The 26,884-nt window shown below is 34.3% G+C and overlaps 3 protein-coding genes across 6 annotated transcripts in view; 2 read left to right on the forward strand and 1 right to left on the reverse strand.

Annotated features, from left to right (window-relative positions):
- LOC101900102 (leucine-rich repeat neuronal protein 1) overlaps positions 1-26,884 on the reverse strand; it is a 62,494-nt gene that overhangs the window by 11,897 nt on the left and 23,713 nt on the right. The window lies entirely within an intron of this gene.
- On the forward strand, positions 1,292-5,845 carry LOC101900617 (lysozyme). The gene is made up of 4 exons (XM_005187455.3): positions 1,292-1,702; positions 1,784-1,872; positions 4,821-4,884; positions 5,263-5,845. Exons 1-4 carry the CDS (start codon positions 1,543-1,545, stop codon positions 5,394-5,396), a joined length of 447 nt encoding a protein of 148 aa, XP_005187512.3. The 5' UTR covers positions 1,292-1,542; the 3' UTR covers positions 5,397-5,845.
- On the forward strand, positions 12,733-20,512 carry LOC101899548 (lysozyme c-1). Of its 4 annotated transcripts, none has more exons than XM_011295843.3 (4): positions 12,733-12,844; positions 16,846-17,048; positions 20,024-20,197; positions 20,263-20,512. In XM_011295843.3, the coding sequence occupies exons 2-4, from the start codon at positions 16,883-16,885 to the stop codon at positions 20,454-20,456; spliced, it is 534 nt and encodes a 177-aa protein (XP_011294145.1). In that variant the 5' UTR covers positions 12,733-12,844; positions 16,846-16,882; the 3' UTR covers positions 20,457-20,512. The 4 variants fall into 4 exon arrangements, with proteins under 4 accessions (XP_011294145.1, XP_005187505.1, XP_058986864.1 ...); XM_005187448.4 differs by lacking the exon at positions 12,733-12,844 and adding an exon at positions 12,853-13,007; XM_059130881.1 differs by lacking the exon at positions 12,733-12,844 and adding an exon at positions 13,153-13,274.

The following is a 26,884-nucleotide window of genomic DNA, read 5'->3' on the forward strand; positions in this document are numbered from 1 at the left end:
AACGGGATGAAAGAGTTTTTCAAAAAAAAAAAAAAAAAAAAAAAACACAAAACATTAGAAAAATTCATGAAATCTTTATTTAAATCTCCACCGGAAAATATCTTGCATTTGGCGCCCACCGTGTGGCTCAACTCATTATATCAAACTATGAAGGACCATAAGATAACACAGATATTACAGTAAAATAAAGATGGAACAAAACGTACAAACCATACATTATCCTGGATAATGGCGCTCAACGAGATGTAGGATAGTTTAAAAAAAATTAATAAAAAAAAGAAAAACAAAAATTTCAGAAAAAATCATGAAATCTTTTTTTGAATCTCCATAGGCAAATGTTTTGCATAAAGCAAACTATCATACATATTAAGGACCATATCATATAACACATATTCCAGAATATAAAGAAACGTCTGTCCCGTAATTTCATCCTCCCTGGGATAATGACGCTCATCGAAATGTAGGAAAGTTTAACAAAAATATTAAAATTCAGAAAATTTCATAAAATCTTTATTTGATTCTCTATGGGCAAATATTTTGCATATGGCGCCCAACGTATGTCACAACTGATTATATCAAACTATCATAAATTTTTAAGAACCATACGACACGAAACGTTCGGCCCATTACTAAATCCTCCCTGACATAAAAGCGCCCAACATAAAATTCAGAAAAATGAATGAAATCTTTATTTGAATCTTCATAGGCAAACGTTTTGCATATGGCGCCCAACGCGTGGCACAACTCATGATATCAAACTATTATAAATTTGAAGGATCATACGATAGCACACATATTACTGGAAACATAAGATGACAGGAAACGTATGGTTTATTAATTTATGTTCCCTTGGATAATGGCGCCCAACGTAATGTAGGAAAGTTTTCACAGTTTTGCAATATTTTTTTGACATTTTAGCTAGATTTCCGTTCCCGTACATTTATGCGTCCTGTAATATGTTTAGCATTGGTAAAATTAAAAAAGTTAGCAGTGTCATCCTTAGGAACTTCCAAATATAAATAGCTATTTTGCTAAAATTTCCCCCACATCTATAAGCAAATGAAGATGAATGCACACATAAATCTCGGTGTGTAAATAGGTTGTGGGCGACCAAGTTGAATTAAAATTATCACACACATAATCTTACACTTAATTTGATTTTTACAATTCAGATCAAATTCTTGACTATGAATGGCGAACGAGTGAATGAATGAATGAAATGGATGATGAATGTCCATCTAATGTCACACAGAGAGTGCGTTATTGTCATTTGCAATCCGCCAAAACGTCACGTCGTCCCCAATTTGCAGCATCAAGCCACCACCGACCGAGTCTTTAAAAGACCATTTTCAAATGAAATCGAAACTAGTTAGTGAGGAAATTTGTAACGTGTTGCTTTAATTCGTTGTCGCCGAAAGAATTCAAAGAAATCACATCCTTAAATTTGAAAGACCAAATTTCAATTTATTTACAAAACTTAAAAAAATAAATGTTAATTTTCGAATCAAGAGTTTTGTTGAGAAAATAATTCCGAGTGTTAAAATGAGTTTGAAAATGTTTAATTTTAAAAATTCGGCAGCCCTTTGGGCATTGATATATTTTACTCTCTTGCCGCCGGAGTGTACGAGCAAAATGTTTACCCGCTGCCAATTGGCCAAGGAGCTGTTGCGTCACGATTTCCCAAGGAGTTATTTGTCGAATTGTATGTTGGCCTCGAGGAAATTAATATATATTTTCAATATCCACTAAATGTGTATATCAAAATTTCGAATATTTTTGTTAGGGGTGTGCCTGGTGGAGAATGAGAGCGGCCGTAGTACTTCAAAAGTTATGCAATTGTCAAATCAAAGTGTGGGTTATGGACTATTTCAGGTAAATATATAAAAGAACATAGGGAAGGAACATTAGATGTTAGGTCCTTTAGAAGAGATTTTACAAATATCAAAGGAAAAATCGGGAAAAATAAAATTTTGAGCATAAAATTTTCAGTTTTCCTTCATATCAATACAAATAAATAAAAGCATAACATCAAATTTATATTTCAAAATAAACACAAATTTAGATTCGATGTGTTATTGTGTCTAAAGGCTCTAAGGACATTTAAAGGATTGAATTTTAATATATCTTTATGAATTGCGTTCGTCATATTTGAAGTCTGCAGAATTTAAGGATCTGAAATAATTTTGCAAAACATGTCTTCCAAGAATATTGAGGATAAACATAAGGCACAATATAATAGGAATGGTGGCGCCCAAAGTGATGTAGGAACGTTTAAAAACACATAAAATTAAAAAAATGATTGTAATCTTCATTGGAATCTCCATAGGCAAATGTTTTGCATATGGCGCCCAACGTGTGGCGCATGGCATTATATCAAACTATCATAAATTTTAAGGACAATACGATTATACACATATTACAGGAAACATAAGATGAAACGAAACGTAAGGCTCATTATTTTATCCTTCCTGTCATAGTGGCGCCCAACGTAATGTAGTAGAAATTTTCAAAAAAAAAAAAAAAAAAATTAATGAAATCTTTTTTTGAATCTCCATAGGCAAATGCATTGCATATGGCGCCCAACGTGTTGTACAAATCATTTAATCTAACTATCATAAATTTTAATGACCCTACGATAACACACATATTACAGGAAACCCAAAATGACACCAAACTTCCGACCGATAGCGCTCAATGTGATGTAGGAAAGCTTAAAAAAACATACAATTCAGAAAAAATGAGAGAAATTTTTATTTGAATCTCCATAGGCAAACGTTTTGCACATAGCGCCCAACGTGTGGCACAACTCCTTATATAAAAATTTCATAAATTTTGAAGGACCACACGATTACACACATATTAAAGGAAAAGCAAGATGGTGCCAGAAGCCCTGGCCCATTACATTATCTTCCCTGGGCTAATGGTGCCCAACGCGATTTAGGAGAGTTTTTCAAAAAAAAACGCATAAATTTCAAAAAAATCATGAAATCGCGACTGCGTCTCAAATGACCAACCTGCTAAAGAAGCGCACAATAAACTTTTTCAGTAGAACCCTAATTTTGATAACAAAAAAATCAATGATTTACAAGCGTTGTTCGTTTGTAAGACAATTCATTCGGTAAATAATGTCGCTAAAATCGTCAAAATATTAAATATCGGTGGGACCGTGGTATGTGGGCTACAGGGTGAGATAAAAAACTGCTACAAAGTCAAAAGCGACAATTTTTACATTTTTTTAATTTTATTCAATGAAAGCAAAAAATGTCGGAAAAAGTATCAAATTTTAGAATAAATTTAGTTTGAATTGGTCACCTTTGGCACGAATTATGGCCAATGAACCCGTCACACGCTGCCCGAATGTTGCTCTGTGGTATTTGTTTTAGGTGATCGACACTTTGGTATTTTTTTGGTGCCAACCTTGCTTTCCAAAATATTCCAGACACAATAGTCCAACGCATTGGTATCCGGAGATTTCGGAGGCTATTGTACGCTGAAAATGAAGCGAGTATCCTCATTTTGTAACCATTCTTGGGTGGCGCGTGCTGAGTGCCGTTGGAATGTCCGAGGTCTGCGGACAAAAGGCTTTAATACACTCTCCAGAATATTTTCGCGATAATATTCGGCATTTATTCTGACGCCACGGTCGATTAATACCAGCGTAGAGCGACCATCGGCTGTTATGGCGGCCCACACCATCACCATGGCCGGCGCTTGAGTTCTGGTGTCCAACCGAAGGCGCACATTTTCAGCTGACCTCTTTGGCAAGTAAACACGATCACATTGTTTGCTGGACAACGAACAAAATGGTGAATTTTTCTCATCGGAGCGAAGAAAACCAAATTCGGCATTTCACCACTTTCGTCCAAGCAAAGCAACTCTTTAGTTCTTTTGACCCTATTTTCTTTCTGTTGCGGTGCAATTTTTTGCACTTTTTGGAATTGCAATGGCTTTACCCCGAGCTCATTTTTCAATATTTGCCGAATGGAATATTGTGATATGTTCAGCTCACGAGCCATTTTTCGGCCACTGCGACGCAGGTTTCGATCAAGTCGCTTCTTTACTTTTCGAATCATTTCTGCTGATATTGCTGTTTTCTTCGGTCCAATTCCTTGACGTCGGGCTACGCTGTCAATATCGCGGTAACGTGCGATGTTACAGACACAAACGATTTATTAACATTTAAATGCTGGTGTTCTCTAACGATAGCCACTTGGCGTTTTCCTGCCAAATATAAAGAAATTACACAATCACGCTTGAACTCCATCACGAATAACGTTTTTCTGGAAAATTCTCACCAAAATGTATATGGGGGATATACGATATCGTAATCCTATACAGACAATACTCTTCCAGGGATTAAAGTACTCAGAAGGAACTCCTTTTGTGTATATTCAGACATTTACTTTAAAAAATTTGGCTAGAACCATCAAAATACCGAATATGGGGGGTACCGTTATATGGGGGTTTTATGAAATGGTGGGCCGATATCTTCTTCCATCTTTGAACTTGACATCCCTGCAGCCAAAGGACTGATCTGTGCAAAATTTTAGCTTCCTATCTTTATTCGTTTTGACTCTAGCGAGATTCCATAGACGGACGGACTTACGGGCAGGGCAAAATCGTCTTAGAATTTAAGGCTGATCAAGAATATTTATACTTAGTTATGTCTAAAATTGTTATTTCGATTAGTTACAAATGACGAACTTAATATACCCTTCATACTATGTTTGATGGAGGGTTTAAAAAGATTGACGACTGTGCGTAGTTATTGACATGACTGAACTCCACGTTTTATTGACGAAATATTTTCTGTATTTCAGATAAACAGCAAAAACTGGTGCCGAAAAGGACGAAAGGGTGGCATTTGCAACATTAAATGTGAAGGTAACTAATTCAAATGTAATTACATTCCCATACGAGAAGACCTCCTCCATTTTTTTGAAATTATTTAAAAAAAACGGAACATTCCTCCTTTTGCTCCTACCTCAAGAACTTTCTTAATTTCCATTCCCTGATTGCTAACAATATTGTTAAGCGGCCCACTCACAAAAGTCATTGGCTGGCTGGCTGGCTGACAACAAATATGCCCAGCATGCCACATATCACAACAAACAAGACCAAAAAAAAAAAAAAACAACAAAACAAAAACTGAAATGAAATGCTGCCCTACCACACACACACCCATTTGTGTGGTGGGACTCTACTTAGAATTGAAATAAGTTGAAAACACATTTTTTTGTTTTGCTTTGTCTTCTTTGGTAGATTTCCTAAATGATGAAATTTCGGATGATTCGCGCTGTGCCATGCAGATTTTTAATCGTCACGGGTTTCAGGCTTGGCCTGGCTGGATGAATAAATGTCGTGGGCGATCATTACCAGATGTATCTCGCTGCTGAGTTGAAATGGAATGACGATCGGAGGTTGGTTGGTTGGTTGGCTGGCTGACTGTCTGGTGCCAGGTCCACAGTCGTAGTTGCTTGTAATGTGGGTAGTTTCTGTGAGTTTAAACCGAAAAAAATAACAAAATGAAAAAAATCGGAGCGAATGGAGTGTGGTTTGAAAGAATGATATCCAAGCCCCACCGGGAGTTGGAGTGTTGGTGTAACCCAAGTTTTTTTGTTTTTATTTTTTATTCTGTAAGACTAAGTAAATTCATTGTAGTTGTTGTTGTTTTTCACAATGACAACAATAACAACATTAAGTATTTGTCGCTGCCATTGCCTTATTCTTGTTACGAAAATATCCTAAAAAAAACACAAACAAAAACTGCCGCTAAAAAATTGGTATTTTATTTAAAAAAATTAATTTTAGTATAAAATATGTAATTTTTTGTAATGTATGTCTGTATGTAAGTCTAAGTTAGTTATTTAAGCTGACAACTATTTATGATATCGTATGTATTTGTTTTTATTGCCATTCTGCTTATTTTAATAAAGGATATAAAAATTGTTGTGTCTCAACTTTGTGGGGGTATGGGAGAGAGGAAGGCAGTGTAGATATCTGTCTGTGAGAATTGTTTTTTAACGGTAAAACTATCAAAAGAGAGTATTAATGCATTCGCTCTGAGAGAACTTTTTTACCCAAGTACATGAATGGTAGATTTCAGAATGTAAAAGGTGAACACTGTGACGATGGTGGACTGGCATGTAGAAAATGGATAACAATGGCCTTTTGTTTAAAAATCAGGTCTAAGTTAAATATAAAATAAAAGAGTAACATATAGAAGTTAAGATCCTATAAAGACAGGAAGTCTTTTTCTTTGACGATCTAAAGTCTATAGCTGGAAAAAGTTGTCATTGGGCAAGAAAAAAATTATTTTTTATAAAAGGTTTTTTTTGAAAAGGGGATATTTTTCATAGATCAATCGTGGATTTTTCTGATTTTTTTTTTTCTAAAAATTACATTACATTAGCCTCCCTGGGATAATGGCGCTCAACGTGATGTAGGAACGTTTTTCAAAAAAAAAGCATAAATTTCAGAAAAAGTCTGAAATCTTTATTTGAGTCTGCATAAGCAAACGTTTTGCATTTGGCGCCCAACGTGTGGCACAACTCATAAATCAAATTATCATAAATTTTGAAGGACCATACAATAACACACCTATTATAGGAAACGCAAGGAGATACCAAACGTCCAGCCCATTACATTATCCTCCCTGAGAAACACAGAAATTTTAGAAAACTTCATGAAATCCTTACCAGACCAATCATCGACATTTTATCAAGGATCAAGAAACGAACAATCGTGGATATTTAAGGATTTTTTTATATTTAAAGATTAAGACTCCTGGAAGTTCTAAGGACATTTCCTAGGATCAAAAGACCAATAACTTTTAGGGACATGTTTTAAGGATCAATAAATTTCATAGACGGAATAAATATCATAGACAGAATAAATATCGTGGATTTTTAACGAAATTTTTCAAGGATTTTTGCAAAAATCAATAATTTTCGATTTTAATAAACAATCATGAGGCAACTTGAAATAACCTAATACTACACAAGATTGACTATGGAGATATGGTCCTCTCTTTCTGGTACCTCACCCACAAAGGGTCAAATTTTTGAATAATTATAACTCTCCTAGCTTGCGACGTCAAGGAGGTGGACAGAAGAAAACAGCAACATCAGCAGAAATGATTCGAAAATTAAAGAAGCGACTTGATCGAAACCCGCTCCACAGTGGCTGAAAAATAACTCTGGAGCTGAACATATCGCAATATTCCATTCGGTCAATATTGAAAAATGAGCTCGGGGTAAAGCCATTGAAATTCCAAAAAGTGCATGAACTTTCACCGCAACAGAAAGAAAATAGACTTAAAAGAGCTAAAGAGTTGCTTCGCTTGGCCGAAAGTGGTGAACTGCCGCGACATCAGACATCAGAATAAATACCAAATATTATCGCGAAAATATTTTGGAGGGTATATTAAAGCCTTGGACACGCAAACATTTTGGCCGCAGACCTTGGTTATTCCAACAGCACTCAGCACGCGCCACCCAAGAATGGTTACAAAATGAGGTTCCTTGCTTCATTTCCACCGCACAATGGCCACAAAAAACCTCCGGATACCAATCAGTTGGACTAATGTGTCTGAAGTATTTTGGAAAGCAAGGTTGCACTAAAGAATACAAAAGTGTTGATCACCGATTGAAGGCCATAAATCGTGGCAAAGGTGACAAATTCGAAAAAAATCTAAACTTATTCCAAAATTTGATGCTATTTCTGAAATTTTTGGCTTTCATTCAATAAAATTTTAAAAAAATGTTAAAAGTATGCCTTTGACTTTGTTGCAGTTTTCTTATCTCACCCTGTTAACGTTAACTAAGTTTATTTAATCAAATGCCCTGCAATAACCCATTATCATTTTATAGTTTAAATACTATGTACAATGTTACGTTTTTTTTTTTCAGAACAATGGGGAATTCCAAGAAATCCATAATTAGCCGATAAGACCCGCCGTCAACGTTCATTGCCTAATTGCATGCAAAATTTCAAACAGATAAGAGTTTGCAATGATCTTTACACCGAGAGTGAGAAAGAGGGAGAGAGAGAGAGCAAGAACAAAACAATATTGTGCAAACACAAGCTCTTACACCCACTACACGTAGGCATCATTTTCAACAACAGATATTTCTCTGATTTACAGTCTCTTTCTCCCGCAGAGAGAGAGAGAGAGAGATAGAGAAAGAGTAAATAAAATATAAAAAGCTTAAAACATATGATTTGTTGAAAAATATAATTTAAATAAATACGATTAACAAAACGCAAACATTTGCTTGCAGGTAGTAAAAACAATTCAACACAAACACACATGCACGTGTATTAAGCCATACACACACATCATACTGTGTGTATTTCATTAAACCCTATACATGGCCATATAAGTTATTTTGGGGATTGGGAAGTGCTACAGTTCCGTTTTTTTTTTTGAATTCCATTAAAAGTACAGAAATTGAAATCAGCGGAATTAAATTACGCATTCTGCGTGGCAAGTGCTTCGCAAGTGGTTTCAAATAGTTTCAATGAAGATTTCAAAATAAATGGTAATCAGAATCGATTCATCCAGTCGTTGGTGACTTGTATATAAAAGCCAGTGTAAATGTACTTTCAATAACCCTTTTAGATACGAAAAGGGAGTTTATCTCAAAGTTAAGAATTCCCAATTTAAAGATCAAATTAGCTTCTAAATAAGTCAAAAGTAGAAAATATTTTCACCGAGGACTGAAGATAGAATCTCATAATTATGTACAAAGTTCTCCTATTCCTATTCGTGCTATCAGGTTTCGAAAAGAAGTCAATCTTGAGACACCAAGTCGTTTTAGGAAGTTTACTTATACGACCAAGAATTGGAATTCTAAAAAGTGGTACTCGGTTATACCTCTAAAAAAATATTTGAAAACCTCCTTGACATATATTCTACCAATAATAAGGTTCAGTAAAGGATTTTAAGGATATTTTTTCAAGGATGCAATGAATAATCATAGTTAATTTTTTTAAGGATCAACATTATAATAATCATGCAATTTTAAGGATATCAAGGATCGACAGACCATTAGACTGATTTTTAGGATTTTTTTTGTCGAGTGTAGTTTAAGGACTGTTTTCAAGGATCAATAAAGACATTTTTGCGAGGATCAGCCACTAATTTAGGGACTTTTTGTTAGGATACGATTTTTAAGGAAAAAAATTCAAGAATCTACACTGGGTTTTTATGATATTTATTTCTGGTGAATTTTATTTATTTCTATGTGAAATAAAGTCTTGCTTTTTTAAGGATCAATGAAGACATTTTTGTAAGGATCAGCCTGCTAATAATTATGTGTTTTAAGGAATCTTTTTAAGATCCGCATAACAATTTTTAAGGAAAATAATTCAAGGTTTAATATTTTGCCAGTAGGCAAAGTTCGTAAATGAACCATGTGGTAAATTAAGTTCGTAAATGAACCATGTGGGTCCACGCTTTCGTATAGCCCCCATATATAATGATACGTCCCGATATTCTGTATTTTAATGATTTTAGCGACATTATTAACCGGAATTGTTTTCAATTTCGTAGTTGAAGTTCGTAATGGGTACTGCCGCCTATGACAAAAAATTTCGTAATCAGGTCCACATCTTCGTATAGCCCCCATAAAACGATTCCTCCTGACATTATTAACCGACATTTTTTTAAATTTCGTAGTTGAAGTCTATGACAAAAAAATTCGTATGCAGGTCCACATATTCGGATAGCCCTCATATAACGGTCATTTTTTCGGAATTTTGATGACATTAGCGACATTTTCACCGGAATTGTTTCAAATTTCGTAGTTTAAATTCGTAATTGGCTACCACATCCTATAACAAAAAATTACACATGCAGGAACACGTCTTCGTATAGCCTCCATATTTTGGAGAAATTAAATGGAAAACAAGGCGCAAACGTAGAATATACTTAAAATCGGAATTATCCTTATATGAGTACTATACCAAATAAATGAACCGGCATGATTCATTTTCTACATTGATCACTTTTTAAGAGTGAGTTAATAAAACTTTAAAATGGCAACAACTCATTATTATTTGTGATCACTTTTTTAAAAGTGAGTTAATAAAAATGAATGTAGAAAATGAATCATGTCTGGATGTAGTCCACAAATCTCTAATAAATTTCAAAACTCTATCCTAAATTTTGGCAAATATATCTCAAACTAAAGGGGTTCCTTAGTATATGGTCAAAATTATATAAACCACTTAACAAAGTTTGGCCCAAGAAACCGAAACTCTTTTAAGGTTTTGTTCTACAAACGAGTGCTATTGACTCCACTTGGCATTTTCAACATTAAAAACAGGTTATCGAAGAGTGAAATTATAAGAAAATTGGAAAGAATTTGGAAAAAGGGTTAATTTTTTTCAAAAATGAACTAGGTATTTTTTTTATTAACAAAAATGTATGATATTTTTATGGTACATATTGAATATACAAGCTACTTTTGTTCGGAGACTCATAATGAAATTTGATTTAGAATAATTCTTACGTTGACATTTTCCTTAAAAAATCAAGTATAAAGGGAGATTTTGACTCAGAACGGAAGCGTATTAAATTAACAGTAAAAAATTAAATACATCATTTTCTCTTGTAGTACATAAATTTCGAATGTACTTCTCTTAAAAACCATTGTACCTAGATATATCATTTATTCGGAGATTGATAGTAAAATTTCGTGTAGAATATTTCTTCTTTTGACATTTTTTGCCTAAAATGAAATTTTATGTTACTTTCAGATGTCAACTCGAAAAAAGGTCGAGAAAAAATTTATCAAAAAAATTAGGGAATATCTTCCGATTTTTTTTGGAGCATTTTTGGAAATATTTTTCTAATATACAATGAAAATACAGATTTTTCTTCTTTAGTGACTTATAGTGAAATTTGATGAAGAGTATTTATGTCTTAATGATTGTTCTTCTAAAACGATGTTTTGTAGGTGATTTTCGGATAAACTCACATAAAGTATGGCATTAACCCTAAAAAGTATTTTATATATTTATAAATTCCTGGCATTTAGCTAAGATTTAGACTTTTGATATCTTCTGGGACCTGTAGTAGAATTGTATGACAAATAATTTTGTAGAATATTTATATTGGCTACGATGTCGTTAAGGGGGAGATTTAGGCCTTATTTTCAAAAGAGTACCAAAAAGACCCCTTTCTTGACTCATTTGAGGGTTAAAATTATCTGCCGAAATAATCCTCGTATTATCTAATCCTCGTATTATCTGCAATATTGCCAAAGACGCTATATACCTAAAATCAACAGATTCCAAGGAATCTTAATCCGAAATTTTCACAAAATTTGGAAGAGGGGAGAACTGGACCACTCTATTTAGGTTACCTGGCGATGTAAGCTTTCAAAACGCCGATAAACGTTTCTTCATTTTTATACCCTCCACCATACTATGAAGGGTATATTAACTTTGTCATTCCGTTGTCAGATCCAACAAAATACATATATATATTTTTGATCAGCGTAAAATTCTAATTCGATTTAGCGATGTCCGTCTGTTTGTATGTTGTGATCACGCTATCATTCGAACGAATTGAGATAGAAGGCTAACATTTTTCACACATGTTTATTTTTTCAGTAGGCAGGTTAAGTTCGTAAATGGGCCATGTAAGTCCACGTCTTCGTATAGCCCCCATATAACGGTACCTCCCGATATTCGGTATTTTAATACTTTTAGCGACATTATTCACCGGAATTGTTTCAAATTTCGTATTTGAAGTTCGTAATGGTTACTACAGCCTATGACAGAAAATTGTCAGTGCAGGTCCACGTCTTCGTATAGCCCCCATATAACGGTACCTCCCAATATTCTGTATTTTGATGATTTTATCGTCATTGTTCCTCGGAATTGTTTCAAATTTCGTATTTAGAATTCGTAATGGGATCTACAGTCTGTGACAGAAAATTGTCTATGCAGGTCCAGGTATTCGTATAGGCCCCATATATCAGTACCTCCCCACATTCGGTATTTTGACGATTTTAGGTACAATACTCACCGAAATTGTTTGAGATGCCTTATGTGAAGTTCGTAATGGATGCTAAAGTCTGCGACAGAAAATTGTCTATGCAGGTCCAGGTCTTCGTATAGCTCCGATATAACGGTGCCTCCCTATATACGGTATTTTGATGATTTTTAGGTACATTATTCACCGTTTATTTCAAGTTTCGAATTTGAATATAACGGCTATATTCGACCTTTTTAAGATTTTAAAAGACTTTTTAACGAATTTATTTTATTTTTTTTTTTTTTTTGAAAAAAAAAGTTCGGCCCGGAAATTACTGCTTGTTAGCTCTACATTCATAATTTGCTGGATTTGAAAAAGAGCTTATTATTTCATGCGACATTTTCTTTTAAAATAATGGGTTGGTAATCCGTGAAACCCGGATATTAGGGTACATCAAGTTCGTTTCGATCCTCTATGAGGTTTTTTTATTATTTACTTATGATAGTTGGTTGCTGTGGTTGTTGTTGTTGTCATACTCAATAGAAATCACTAAACAGAAAATTTAATTGTACAAAACCGTGACAACAATAACGAGAGAGAAATGTGCAGAACTGAAAAAAAATATAAATAAAATAAAATACGAAAAGAAAAAAACAAAAAACATTAAAAATACTACAATATTCATATGGCACAACCACCACCATCACAACAACAACAACAAATTTAAACAATGTTTTTATTGTGTTTTGCTATCGTCGTCGTTGTCATCGTCACAAACAACAACTGTCTGTCGTGCTGTCCCCGTGCGCTGGTATTCCGCATAGCCACCAGCTGGAGGTCTTCAGTATTTAAAACGTACTTATTGAAACAACAAGTGTTTTAATTTTGAATCGAATCGATTTTGGTTTAATTTTTTCGGGGGGGAGTTGTCTTCTTGGTGGCGAGTTAAAATAAATTTTTGCAAAAACAAGAAGAAGAAGAAGAATTACGGAACGAAAAACGCGCCCAAAGCAAAAAGGTTTACAAATGTCATGTTTTTGTTTTCAAAATCTCTTTTTTTGTGTTGTGCTCTTTTTTTCAATGGTTTAAATGGTCCAATTGAAATGTTGTACTGGTGAAATCTATCGGATCCTAAGTATCCAGTTCAAAATTGTGGATGGCCGGAGAAAAACAAAACAAAACAAAAAAACGCCAACTAACAACTAGAACATCTTCTTCACCTGTTTTGCAACTGATGTGGCATTGATGTTGTTGCAAAAAAAAACCCCAGAAACAACACAAAAAGGTTGCCATCACCTTTTATGGTTCGAATAGAAAGAAGATTCTTCCTTATCAGTTCAGTGTGTGCCCCGTTGATGTTGCTGCGCTTGTTGTTGTAGCAATTGTTTTTTTTTTGTTCTTTTTTTGTTTTCATCTATATTCACATGTTGTTATTATTATGGTTGTTTGTTTGTTTGTTTGTATGTCAGTCAAACGGTTCGACTGCCTGTCTGTTTGCCCAAGTGGCCGTCATCGACCACGACCAACATTCAACCGGTTATTTCTTACCAATTGCGGGTTCTCTTTGAATGAATGATGATCGTTCATAGAAGTGATGGGAGAATATTTTACAGTGGAACGTGAGTATTTTTAATGAAAGTTAGAAAATTAAATCCATAAGACCTTGGGCTGAAGATACTTGCTTGGTCCATTCCCAAATTATAGTGACGGTGGGTGGGTTGTAATAAGAGCCCATATTTATATTTTCAAACAAATTAATTAGAAAATGTGGGAAAAATTAGGTACGATCTTCAAAACGTGGTCCAAAATTTATATTTTTCTTCCTAGTAGTGATTCTATATAACAAGGACTCAAAATACCAACAATTGGAGAAATTAAAGAGAAAATATGGCGAAAACGTTAAAAATACCTGAAATCGAAGTTTTTCTTATATGGAGGCTATAAAAAATTGCGGACCGATATAACCCATTTTATGTACCAATAATTCTGCATGCAATTTAAAAATTTCTATGAAATTCAAAAACTCTATCCTAAATGTGAAACATGTGAAATATATCTTAAAGTGTGGAGAGCCTTTGTATAGGGTCGAGACTATATAAAAGCCTTATAAAAGTTTGGCCTAACAACCCGAGTCTTTTTTTTCTGAATTTTGATCTACAAACCGAGTACTATTAAATCCGCGTTTTTTTCAAGCCTAGAATGGCTCTAAGACAGTAAAGTTATACAAGTAAAGAGCCCCCCTCCTTTTTAACGGGTATATTCGGTGTTTTGAAAATTTTAACAGAATTTTTAACGGATTTTTTTTTTTTTTTTTTTTGAAAATTTCCACATTCTGTTGAAATGGTGGAGGGTTTTCAAATTTCGGCCCACCATTTGAAACGAATTTGGAGATTTTCAAAAAAAAAAAAAAATAAATAAATAAATAAATAAAATCCGTTAAAAATTCTGTTCAAATTTTAAAAACACCGGCTGTAGTACAAATACGACGGGAACTACAAATACGACATTTCAAATAATTTCTGTGAATATTGTACCTAAAATAATCAAAATACTGAACATTGGAAGGTACCGACATATTTGGCCTATACGAAGACCTAGACCTACCTAGACAATTTTCTGTCACAAGCTGTAGTACCTATTAGAAACTTCAAATACGACATTTCAAATAATTTCGATGATTTTTGAACCTAAAATCGTCAAAATACCGAATATAGGGAGGTACCGTTATATGGGGGCTATACGAAGACGTGGACCTGCATAGACAATTTTCTGTCGAAGACTGTAGTTCCATATATGAACTCTAAATACAAAATTTGAAACAACTCCGCTGAATAATGTCGCTAAATTCAACCAAATACCGAAAATGGGGAGGTACCGATATATGGGGCATATACGAAGACGTGGACCTGCATACTAAAATGTTCTGTCACAGGCTATAGTACCTATTAGGAACTTCAAATACGACATTTCAAATAATTTCGAGGATTATTGTACTTAAAATCGTCCAAATACCGAATATGGGGAGGTACCGATATATGGGGCCTATATGAAGTGTTGGACCTGCCTAGACAATTTTTTGTAACAGGCTGTAGAACCCATTACAAACTTCAAATACGAAATTTGAAACAATTCCGGTGAATAATGTAGCTAATATCATCTAAATACCGAATATGGGGAGGTACCGATATATGGGGCCTATACGAAGACCTGGACCTGCATAGACAATTTTCTGTGACAGGCTGTAGTAGCCATTAATATCTTCAAATACGAAGATTCAAAAAATTCGGGCGTTAAAATCATCAAAATACCGAATATGGTGAGGTACCGTGATATGGGGCTTATACGAAGACCTGGGCCTGTCTGGACAATTTTCTGTAACAGGCTGTAGAAACCATTACAAACTTCGAATACGAAATTTGAAACAATTCAGGTGAAAGATGTCGCTAAAATCATCAAAATACCGAATATCGGGAGGTACCGACAAATGGGGCCTATACGAAAACTTTGAACTACATACGAAATTTCTTGTCATAGTCTGTAGTACCCATTACGAACTCTAAATACAAAATTTGAAACAAACAATTCCGGTGAACAATGTCGGTAAAATCATCAAAATACCGAATATCGGGAGGTACCGATGTATGGGGCCTACACGAAGACGTGGACCTGCCTAGACAATTTTCTGTCACAGGCTGTAGTACCCATTACGAACTCTAAATACAAAATTTGAAACAATTCCGGTGAATTATGTAGCTTAAATCATCAAAAAAACGAATATTGGGAGGTACTGATATATGGGGCCTATACGAAGATCTGGATCTGCATACGATTTTTTTTTTCATAGTCTGTAGTACCCATTACAAATTTCGAATACGAAATTTGAAACAATTTGGGTGAATGATGTCGCTAAAATCCTCAAAATACCGAATATCGGGAGGTACCGTTATATGGGGGCTATACGAAGACGTGGACCTGCATACGATATTTTTAGGCATAGTCTGTACGAACTCTTAATACAAAATTTGAAACAATTCGGGTGAATAATGCCCCTAAAATCATCAAAATTCCGAATATAGGGGGGGCGGCGTTGTATGGGAGCTATACGATATCGTGGACCTATATAGACAATTCTCTTCCAGGGGGTAAAGTACTCACAAAGAACTCCTTTTGTAGATTTTCAAAAAATTTCTTGGAAAAAATTGGTTACAATCATCAAAATGCCGAATATTGGGGGGTACCGTTACATGGGGCTATACGATATCGTAGTCCGATATAGCCCATCTTTGAACTTGACCTGCCTGCAGACAAAAGGCTGATCTGTGCAAAATTTTAGCTTACTATCTTTATTTGTTTTGACTTTAGCATGATTACAACAGGTGGACAAACGGATGAACGTATAAGGCTAAATCGTCTTAGAATTTTACGCTGATCAATAAAATATATACTTTGTTATTGTCTTCTATTTTTAGCTCTATTTTCATAATCTGCCTTCACCCCACCCCTAAGTACGAATACCCGAAATATGTGTCTTTGTTCGTATATTAAAACCCCTAGCAATTATTTTTCATAAAATCATATTTAGTAACCAATGTCCATTTTAGCCATGTTCCACTGTAATAATTTTGAAATTTTGTTTGTTTACGAATGGTACCCAACTAAACTATTTGAAAAATAAACACTCTTATCTTTCGGTTATCTTTAGGTGAAATATTCTTACAAGACATTGTCAATGTGAGAAAATTTCAATTTTTGTATTTTCAAGATCACTGTCATTCCTGGCAGAGATCTTTCTCCTAAGAGAGGTGGTACGCAGAGAGAGTAATAATAATTTTTAATTATTTATTTATTTTTTTTAGATTTTTGTTTGAAGTACAATTGTAATCATTCAATAATATGCAAAGTCAAAAAGTCAAATTAAAATTGATTGCCTCAATCACGATTGTCTTGCTGTTGCTGCTGCATTGCACCTCCCCCGCCTATGGCAAGAAATATCTACGCTGTGAATTATCCCGCGAACTGGTGGAGAGATATAAAGTGAATAAAACGTTTTTATCGAATTGTAAGTATTTTCTTTTTTTATTTGGAGAAATTTCAGTCTTGGGGGAGGGAAGGGATGAAGTTTACTATTTAAAGAAATTATAGAAATCTATTTTATAAAAAATGTCTATTTTATTTATTTTTTATTTTTCAAATAAGTTTTTAATGAAATTTTCGTAACAACTATTGTACCTAGCTATATGATTTATTCTGAGATTTAAAATAAAATTTTGTATAGAATATTTTTTCTTTTGACACCTTCGGCCTAAAATGAAATTTGATGTTACTTTCAGCCGTTAACTCGAAAAAAGTCCGAGAAAAAATTATCAAAAAAAAAAAAAAAAGAAAAAAAATTTCTGAAATTTTTTCGGAACATTGATACCTATATTTATTTAATATACAATGAAAATAGAGATTTCTTATCTTCGGTGACTTATAGTAACATTTTATACAGAATATTTTTGTCTTTAATGACATACTTCTAAAATGATGGAGATTTTTGCACAAATTCACACAAAGTAACGATTTTAAGCCCTGCCCGTCTCATGCTGCAGTCAAACCGAATAAAGATAGGATGCTACAATTTTACACATATCAATCTTTTGTCTACAGGCAGGTGAAGATCGAAGAAGGGGCTATATCGGTCCGCGATATCGTATAGCTCCCATATAAGAGTAACCCCCCCCCCCCTGATATTTGGTATTTTGATGATTGTAGCCAAATTTTTCAATGAAATTGCAGTCAAACCGAATAAAGATAGGATGCTACAATTTTACACATATCAATCTTTTGTCTACAGGCAGGTGAAGATCGAAGAAGGGGCTATATCGGTCCGCGATATCGTATAGCTCCCATATAAGAGTAACCCCCCCCCCCCCCCTGATATTTGGTATTTTGATGATTGTAGCCAAATTTTTCAATGAAATTGTCTGAAAATCCACAAAAAAAATTTGTTTTGAGTACTCTACCCCCTGAGAGAGTATTGTCTATATACGTCGATGATATCTCATAGCCCCCATATAAGGGCATCTCCCGATAGAAGGTATTTTAATGATTTTAGCTACATTTTTCAATGGAGTTTTCTGAAAATCCACATTAGAAGTTCTTTCTAAGCACTTTACCCCCTGAAAAAGAATTATCTATAAAGGTCCACGGTATCGTATAGCCCCCATATAACCGTACCCCCCTGTTATTCGGTATTTTGATGATTGTAGCCAAATTTTTCAATAAAATTGTCTGAAAATCCAAAAAAGGAGTTCCATCTAAGTACTTTACCGCTTGGAAGAGTGTTGTCTATATAGGTCCACGATATCGTATATCCCCCATTTAACGACACCTCCCGATCTTCGGAGATCACCGGAGATGTTTAAAATTTTGTATTTGAATATCTCAATGAATACTACTGTCTATGCAAGAAGATTGTCTTTGCAGGTCCAGGTCTTCGTATAGGCCCCATACATCAGTACCTCTCTATATTCGGTATTTTGTCGATTTTAGGTACAATATTCACCGAAATTGTTTAAAATTTCACACTTGAAGTTCCTAATAGGTACTACAGTATGTGACACAAAATTAAATTTAAAGGTTCAGGTCCTATATATCTGTACCTCCCTATATTCTGTATTTTGACGATTTTAGGTACAATATTCACCGAAGTTATTGAAATATCGTATTTTGAGTTCCTAATAGGTACTACAGACTGTGATAGAAAATTGTCTATGCTTGTCCAGGTCTTCGTATAGGCCCCATATATCAGTACCTCTCTATATTTGGTATTTTGCTGATTTTAGATGCAATATTCACAGGAATTGTTTCAAATTTTTTATTCGAAGTTTGTAATAGGTACTCCAGCCTATGACACAAAATTTCGTTAGTAGACCCAGGTCTTCGTATAGGTCCACATAACAGTACCTCCCAATATTCGGTATTTTTAATGATTTTAGCGACGTTATTCACCAGAATAGTTTCAAATTTCGTATTTGAAGTTGTTTATGGGTACTTACAGTCTATTTCAGAAAATTGTCGATGCAGGTCCAGGTCCTCGTATAGGCCCTATATATCGGTACCTCCCAATCTTCGGTATTTTGATGATTTCAGCGAAATGACTCGACGGAGTTGTTTCAAATTTAGTATTTAGAGTTCGCAATGGAAACTACAGCCTATGCAAGAAAATTGTCTATGCAGGTCCAAGTCTTCGTATAGCCCCCCTATTTCGGTATCCCTTATATTCGGTATTTTAATGATTTTAGCTACATTATTCACCAGTTTTCAAGTTTCGTATTTGGATATTGTAATGGCCTATGACAAAAGTTGGCTATACAGGTCCACGTCTTCGTATAGACCCCAATATAACGGTTATATTCGGTATTTTTAAGATTTTAACAGAATTATTAACGGATTTTATTTTTTGGAAAATTTTCAAATTTGTTCCAGGTGAGAGTATTCAAAGTTCGGCCTGGTCGAACTTACTGCTGTTTTACTTGTTAATATATATGAATTCCTGGCGTTTAGGTAAGATTTAGACTTTTAATGCCTTCTTTGACCTATAGTAGAATTTTGTGACAAATAATTTTGTACAATAGAAAATAATGTAGGAAAGTTTTCACCATATTAAAAAAAGGACCAAAGAGACCCCTTTGTTGACTCGCTTTAGGGTTAATATTTTCGAACAAAATATTCCTAGTATTTTTATCTGCAATATTGCCAATGCAGGGATTCCGAAGAATATTAATATGAAAATTTCCAGAAGTGTGGAAGAGGGGTGGGGGAGGGCTTGCCCCCTGTATTTAGGTTACTTTGTGATATAATCTTTCAAAACGCCTACACAAGTGTCTTCTTTTGTTAGCTCTACTTTTATAATCTGCTGGACCTTCCCTATAATTATTTTTTGTGTTGTACAGTATTATTATCTTAATGACCTTCTCTATCTCTATCTGAAATCTATGCTTACAATTTCATTAAAACCTTACAATACCTTCCTTTGTCTCTATTTTCCAGGGATATGTCTAATTGAACACGAAAGTGATCGCGACACAAAGAAGGTCACCCGCCTTGGGAATGGTGTAAACAAATTCGGCATTTTCCAGATAAGCAGCAAAGAATGCAACGATGGCAGCAAGGTGACATCTTGTGACACACAAAAATATCCCTGCTGTAAAGTGAAATGTGAAAGTGAGTGAACCCCAGAAAAAAAGTCCCACTTTCTCTTATGTCTCCTTCTGTTTCTTGCTTTCTAGATTTCCTCAACGACGACATATCCGATGATGTGGCCTGTGCCCAAAGAATATTCGATTTGAAAGGCTTCCAAAATTGGAATGGTTGGAGTTCGTTCTGTCGTAATCCTCAAAACTTGCCAAATTTAAGTGTTGCCTGTAATATCAATACAGTTACGCCGCTATCGCGACTTTTTGCATCGGCGTATAGGCATTAAGAATTCTTAAAATAAATCTAAAACAAAGGACTTGGAAAATATATAAAGTATAAATTTTCAAAAAAAAAAATTAAGGTATTACTAAGAATCCGAAACTCCTTTGGGGGTCTGATCTGCAAACGAGTACTAACAAATTCATTTGGAATTGTATCTAGGCTGACTAGTGTAGGGGTATTATAAGAAAATTTACAGCGAATTGGAAAAATAATTAAATTTTTTAAGGTTTTTTATAAACAAAAATTTATGATATTTTCTCATGGTCCACATTGAATATACAAATTTCTTTTGTTCAGAAACTCACAATGAAATTTGATCTAGAATAATTCTTCCTTTGACATTTTTCTCAAAAAATCAAGTATAAAGGGAGATTTTGACTTTGAATGGAAACGCGTTAAATGTACAGCAAAAAAAGAACACATAAATTTCACTTGTAATCCATAACTTTCGGATGTAATTTTTAAAAAACTATTGTACCTAGATATTTAGTCTAATCTGAAATTTATAGTGAAATTTTGTGTAGAATATTTCTTCTTTTGACACCTTCGGCCTAAAATGAAATTTTATGTTACTTTCAGGTGTCAACTCGAAAAAAGCCCGAGAAAAAATTGATAAAAAATTAAGAAATGTTTTCGGCTTTTTTTTTTTTTTTTGGAACATTGATGGAAATATTTTTGGGATATGCAATAAAAAATATTGAGTTTTCTTCTCGAGTGACTCATAGTGAAATTTGATGAAGAATATATTTGTCTTTAATGCAATTCTTCTAAAATGATATTTTGTAGGAGATTTTTCCATAAACTCACATAAGGTACGGGTTTAACCATTAAAAAGCAAATTTTCACTTATAAATCATAAATTTCGAACGTAATTTTCTTAAAAACTATTGTATTTAGATTTATAGTCTATTCTGAAATTTGTTGTGAAATTTTGTGTAGAATATTTCTGCTTTTGATCATTTCTGCCTAAAACGAAATTTTATGTTACTTTTAGGGGTACAATCAAAAAAAGGCCAAGAAAAAATTGATCAAAAATTGGATTTTTTTATTTTATTTTATTTTTTTATTTTTTTTTTTTTTGAAAATTGATAGACCTATTTTTCTGATATACAAAGAAAATATTATTTTTTTTTTTTTCTTGAGTGACTTATAGTGAAATTTGATGAAGAATATTTTTGTCTTTAATGTTATTCTTCTAAAATGATGTTTTGTAGGAGATTTTTCCATAAACTCACATAAAGTAATGTTTTAACCCCAAAATGTGTTTTTGATAGATATGAACTCCTGTCCTTTAGGTAAGGTTTAGACTTTTTGCATATTCTAGACCCTATAGCAGAATTTTATGACAAATAATTTTGTAAAGTATTTTGACTTGCTATGATCCCATTTAACGGGCGTTTTTAACCATATTTTGAAAAAAGGACCAAAAGACCCCTTTGATAACTAGCTTGAGGGTTAAAAATGTCTACCGAAATAATCTTCGTATTTTTACCTGCAATATTGCCAAAGACCCTATGTACCGAACATCAATGGATTCCAAAAAATCTGAATCCGAACATGTGAAAAAAAATGCAAGAAGTGGGAAATTGCACCCTCTATTCAGGTTACTTCGCGTTGCAACTTTCAAAACGTCAATGCAGTTGCAACTACAAAATTTGAAACAATTCCGATGAATAATGTCGCTAAAATCATCAAAATACCGAATATCGGGAGATACCGTTATATACGAAGGCGTGGACCTGCACAGACAATTTTCTTTCTTAGGCTGTAGCATCTATTTCGAACTTCAAATACCAAATTTGAAACAATTCCGGTGAATAATGTCGCTAAAATCATCAAAATACCGAATATCAGGAGGAATCGTTATATGGGGGCTATACGAAGGCGTGGACCTGCACAGACAATTTTCTGTCTTAGGCTGTAGTATCCATTACGAACTTCAAATACCAAATTTGAAACAATTCGGGTGAATAATGTCGCTAAAATCATCAAAATACCGAATATCGGCAGATACCGTTATACTAAGACGTGGACCTGCACAGACAATTTTCTGTCTTAGGCTGTATTGCCCATTACGAACTTCAAATACCAAATTTGAAACAATTCTGGTGAATAATGTCGCTAAAATCATCAAAATACCGAATATCAGGAGGTACCGTTGGGGGCTATACGAAGGCATGGGCCTGCACAGACAATTTTCTGTCTTAGGCTATAATATCCATTACGAACTTCAAATACCAAATTTGAAACAATTCGGGTGAATAATGTAGCTAAAATCATCAAAATACCGAATATCTGGAGGTATCGTTATATGGGGGCTATACGAAGACGTGAACCTACATAGTCCATTTTCAATACCAAAAGTCCTGCAAACATAATAAACATTTGAGTAAAATTTTATCAATCTACATCATTTCGTTCGGAAGCTAGAGTAATTTCCACAGAGGGACAGACGGGTGGACATCGCTAAATCAACATTGAATTTTGTGGGGTCTAAAATGTATATTTCGAGGTGTTCCAAACAGAATGACAAACTTAATATACCCTCCATACTATGGTGGAGGGTATAAAAATTTATTATGAGGGACCACGTCTTGGTATAGCCCTCATATAAGGGAGGTATTTTTCTACGGATTTTTTTTCTTTTTTTGAAAATTTTCCAAATCCTTCAACATGGCGGAGGGTTTTAAAAATTTCGGCCCTGCCGAACTTAGCTGCTTTTTTAGTTGTTACCACTGCTTTTATAATCTGCTGGATTTTCCCTATAATTATTGGAAAAGTTGAATTTTTCGCCCCGTGTTATAGAAATATTGAAACTGAACATATAGCCCTTGCAAAGCAATGCCATTTTAATAGATTAACCCATTAAATGCCTGGAAAAATCTCATGCAATTTCAAATATTATTTATATCTCTTTTAAACAACTGCAATAATCTATCTATTCGCCGAGATCAGTTTTTTTTTCTTTGTGTATCCAGCTACTAATTACTTGTGTCTGACTACTTGTGAAATGTCAGTCAGCCAGTCAGCCAACTAGTCATTAGCAGAACATCAGTGAGAAAACAACATAACATAAAGTGCGGCCAAATAATCTCCACAATTAATATTCACATCTTGTTCTCGGCGATTTTGTATTCTTCCAACATAATTCGTAGCAAAACGATTCGAACAAAGAACAACATGTTATCGAACCATATTCAATAAGTGTTTCGAAAAAGATTACATCAAATGGATTTGTTTTATTGTCAAATAACACTACGAATTCTGCTATCCGCCCTTCCCAAATCGAGACCCCCTGCCAAAATACGAATTAGTGTGCGCCGCTAAAACCGCAAACAAAACGCCTCACTTTACTTTGCTGTGACAGTTTTGTCAAATACACGATCTGTGTTTTTTGTCTCTGTGGTTAGGAGGCTAATGAGAGCTTTTTTTCAATAATTTATTTTTAAATAAGTATTATTGTGTAAAAATATTAATTTTTTTTTGTTTCTTCTAAGTCATAATCATGTAAATTATGGCAGAGGCTGTTTTAATGGGGAATTCTAGAAGTACAATAGGCTGTACTGAGCGGGATGTTCTGTTATGGAATGACTTCGAAAGATTTTCTACATAAAAAAACATCTTTATTTGAGGCAGGCTTCACAATTGCCTCCTGCTGCGCTGAGATGGATTTTATTTTATTGAATATCTTCAAAATACTTGCTACAAAAATACATCTCTGTTTTACGGCAGACATCTTAATTGCCTCCTTCATTTGAAAAAAAAATCTCCTAAAGGTCTTTTAACTAAAAATGGCCTTCGAAGATGATTTCCAAGAGGATAAGAGATACCCTAGGGACTTCTATTAAAAAAAAAAAAAAAAAAAAAAAACAAGTAAAAAATAAGTTCGGCCGGGCCTTCACCATTTGGATAGAACTTGAAAATGTCAAGAAATTCCGAAAAATTCCGTTTAAATGATGACCTTTATACGGGAGCTATACGAAGACGCAGACCTGCCTGCATAAGTAATTCATTATCATAGGCTGTACTACCCGTTACGAACTTCGAATATAAAATTTGAAACAATTCCGTCGAATAATGTCGCTATAATCATCAAAATACCGAATATCGGGAGGTACCGTTATATGGGGGCTATACGAAGACGTAGACCTGCATAGAAAATTGTTTGGCATTGGCTGCAGTACTTATTACAAACTTCGAATATGAAATTTGAAACAATTCGGGTGAATGATGTTGCTAAAATCATCAAATACCGAATATCGGGAGGTACCGTTATATGGGGGCTATACGAAGACATAGACCTGCATACGAGTTTTTCAGGCATAGGCTGACGTACCCATCACATACTTCGAATACGAAATTTGAATCAATTCGGGCGAATAATGTCTCTAAAACCATCAAAATACCGAATAAAGACAGGAACCGTTATACGGGGTCTATACGAAGACGTGTCATTTTCGAACTTAACCTTAACAGACAGACAGACGGACATCGCAAAATCGTCTTAGAACTTTACGCTGATCCAGAATATATATATATTTTGTAGGGTGTTTCGAGGAGTTACAAACGGAATGACAAAGCTAATATACCCTCCATCGAATGGTGGAGGTTATACAAAAAAAAAAAACTCTGTGGTGACATATATCTCAAGAATACATCTAAAAAATCTTCTATTCCATGAGAATCATAAGCAGTGCTTTCTAGGTTTATAAACGACCTTTAAAAGATATTCTGCCCCATCGAATTTCGAAATTAAGAAAAACCACAAACCCTTTTAAAAAATTTTAAAGGTCTTCTAAAGGAGTTCTCCTGTCTTCTTCAAAATATATTGTATGTGTGTTACGTATATTTTTACCGGAGACCTTCAAAAATGCATGTAGAATATGTAAGATCTTTAAAAATCCCCGATTTATTGATGCGATTCTATCGATAATACAACATCTTAAAGTTTTCCACCTACTAAAATCTATCAAAGATCTTCGTCTACATGGCTCATATCTCTGAGAAACCCCTTAATGGCGTTCTGGGATATTTTAGAGGTTTCTTGAGCTTTGATGTAATTCTATCGATAATATACCCTCCTGAAGTTCTTCCGCCTATTAAAATCTCTCAAAGGTCTTCTAAAGTCCGAAGAGGTCCTTACATGGCTCATATCTCCGGAAAATTCCTTAATGGCGTTCTAGTATATTTTAGAGGTATCTTGAGCTTAGAAATGATCCTATCGATAACATACCCTTTTGAAGTTCTTCCACCTATTAAAATCTCTCAAAGGTCTTCTAAAGTTCGAAGAGGTTCTCTTACATGGCACATATCTCTGGAGAAACCCTTTAATGGCGTTCTAGGATATTTTAGAGGTCTCTTGAGCTTAGATGTAATTCTATCGATAATATACCCTCTTGAAGTTCTTCAACCTCCTTCAAATCTCTTAAAGGTCTTTAATATTTTTAAGCGGCCCCTAATTGGTTTATATCTTTGGGAAACCCCTTAATGGCGTTCTGGGATATTTTAGTAGTCTCTTGAGCTTAGATGTAATTCTATCGATAATATACCCTCTTGAAGTTCTCCAACCTCCTTCAAATTTCTCAAACGTCTTTAAAAGTCTTAAGCGGCCCCTAAATGGTTCATATCTCTGGAAACCCCCTTAATGGCGTTCTAGGATATTTTAGAGGTATGTTGAGCTTAAAAGACCACTAAAAACGTCTAACGGAGACATTTGAATGTTCACCTTGAAGTTTTTCCACCTATTGAAGATCTTTCAAAGGTTTTCGATTTGCGGAGGGCGTTCATTATATAAAGGATATAAACGATCTATGTGAGAAGTTCATCTCTTAAAGGTCCTCAATTTGCAGAGGGCTCTTGCATGGCTCATATCTCTCTGACACTCCTTTATATATTAATATATTAAGAACATTTTAGAGATCTCATGAGCTTACACATCTAACAGGTCTACCAGACTACAGAACTACCTCAAAAGGTCTCTTCGAAGCCTCTCTCTATAGAACAGGATCGGGCGGAGAGACATGCTTTTATGTTCACCCAATTTGCGTGGAGAGAATTTCGCTCAATATTATTACTCTCTGATTACATTGTTTTTCATTGGTTCTGATTGTGAGTGTGGAGAGAATTGCTCTCATTTAAGGCCCGGGTGCCTGTTTTTGCACTATAGAAGAACTCCAAAAGATGTTTATGAGCTTCACGGATATTCAAAATTTGAATTTAGGAGTGGATCGATATATCCAATTTTCACAGCAGATTTTGTGTTAGTAGAAATTATGATATATGTGAAATATGAAGAGAACATGAAGCTTATTTCGGATATTATGATCGTGTTGGTTATTTAAAACTTTGACCCTTTTAGGGGAAGTACCAGAAGGAATGGCCCGATCTCTACAATCTTTATAACCCAAAAAAGGTCAATAATTTGAATAATCA

The sequence above is a fragment of the Musca domestica genome, unplaced genomic scaffold, assembly GCF_030504385.1.
Source record: "Musca domestica strain aabys unplaced genomic scaffold, Musca_domestica.polishedcontigs.V.1.1 8, whole genome shotgun sequence".
Classification (NCBI taxonomy): Eukaryota; Metazoa; Arthropoda; class Insecta; order Diptera; family Muscidae; genus Musca; species Musca domestica.

Coding starts and splice junctions, on each gene's coding strand:
- LOC101900617 (XM_005187455.3), top strand. CDS start 1,543: ATGAGTTTGAAAATGTTTAATTTTAAAAATTCGGCAGCCCTTTGGGCA. Junction 1,873..4,820: donor TGGGTTATGGACTATTTCAG/GTAAATATATAA, acceptor TCTGTATTTCAG/ATAAACAGCAAAAACTGGTG. Junction 4,885..5,262: donor TTGCAACATTAAATGTGAAG/GTAACTAATTCA, acceptor CTTCTTTGGTAG/ATTTCCTAAATGATGAAATT.
- LOC101899548 (XM_011295843.3), top strand. CDS start 16,883: ATGCAAAGTCAAAAAGTCAAATTAAAATTGATTGCCTCAATCACGATT. Junction 17,049..20,023: donor TAAAACGTTTTTATCGAATT/GTAAGTATTTTC, acceptor TCTATTTTCCAG/GGATATGTCTAATTGAACAC. Junction 20,198..20,262: donor CTGTAAAGTGAAATGTGAAA/GTGAGTGAACCC, acceptor CTTGCTTTCTAG/ATTTCCTCAACGACGACATA.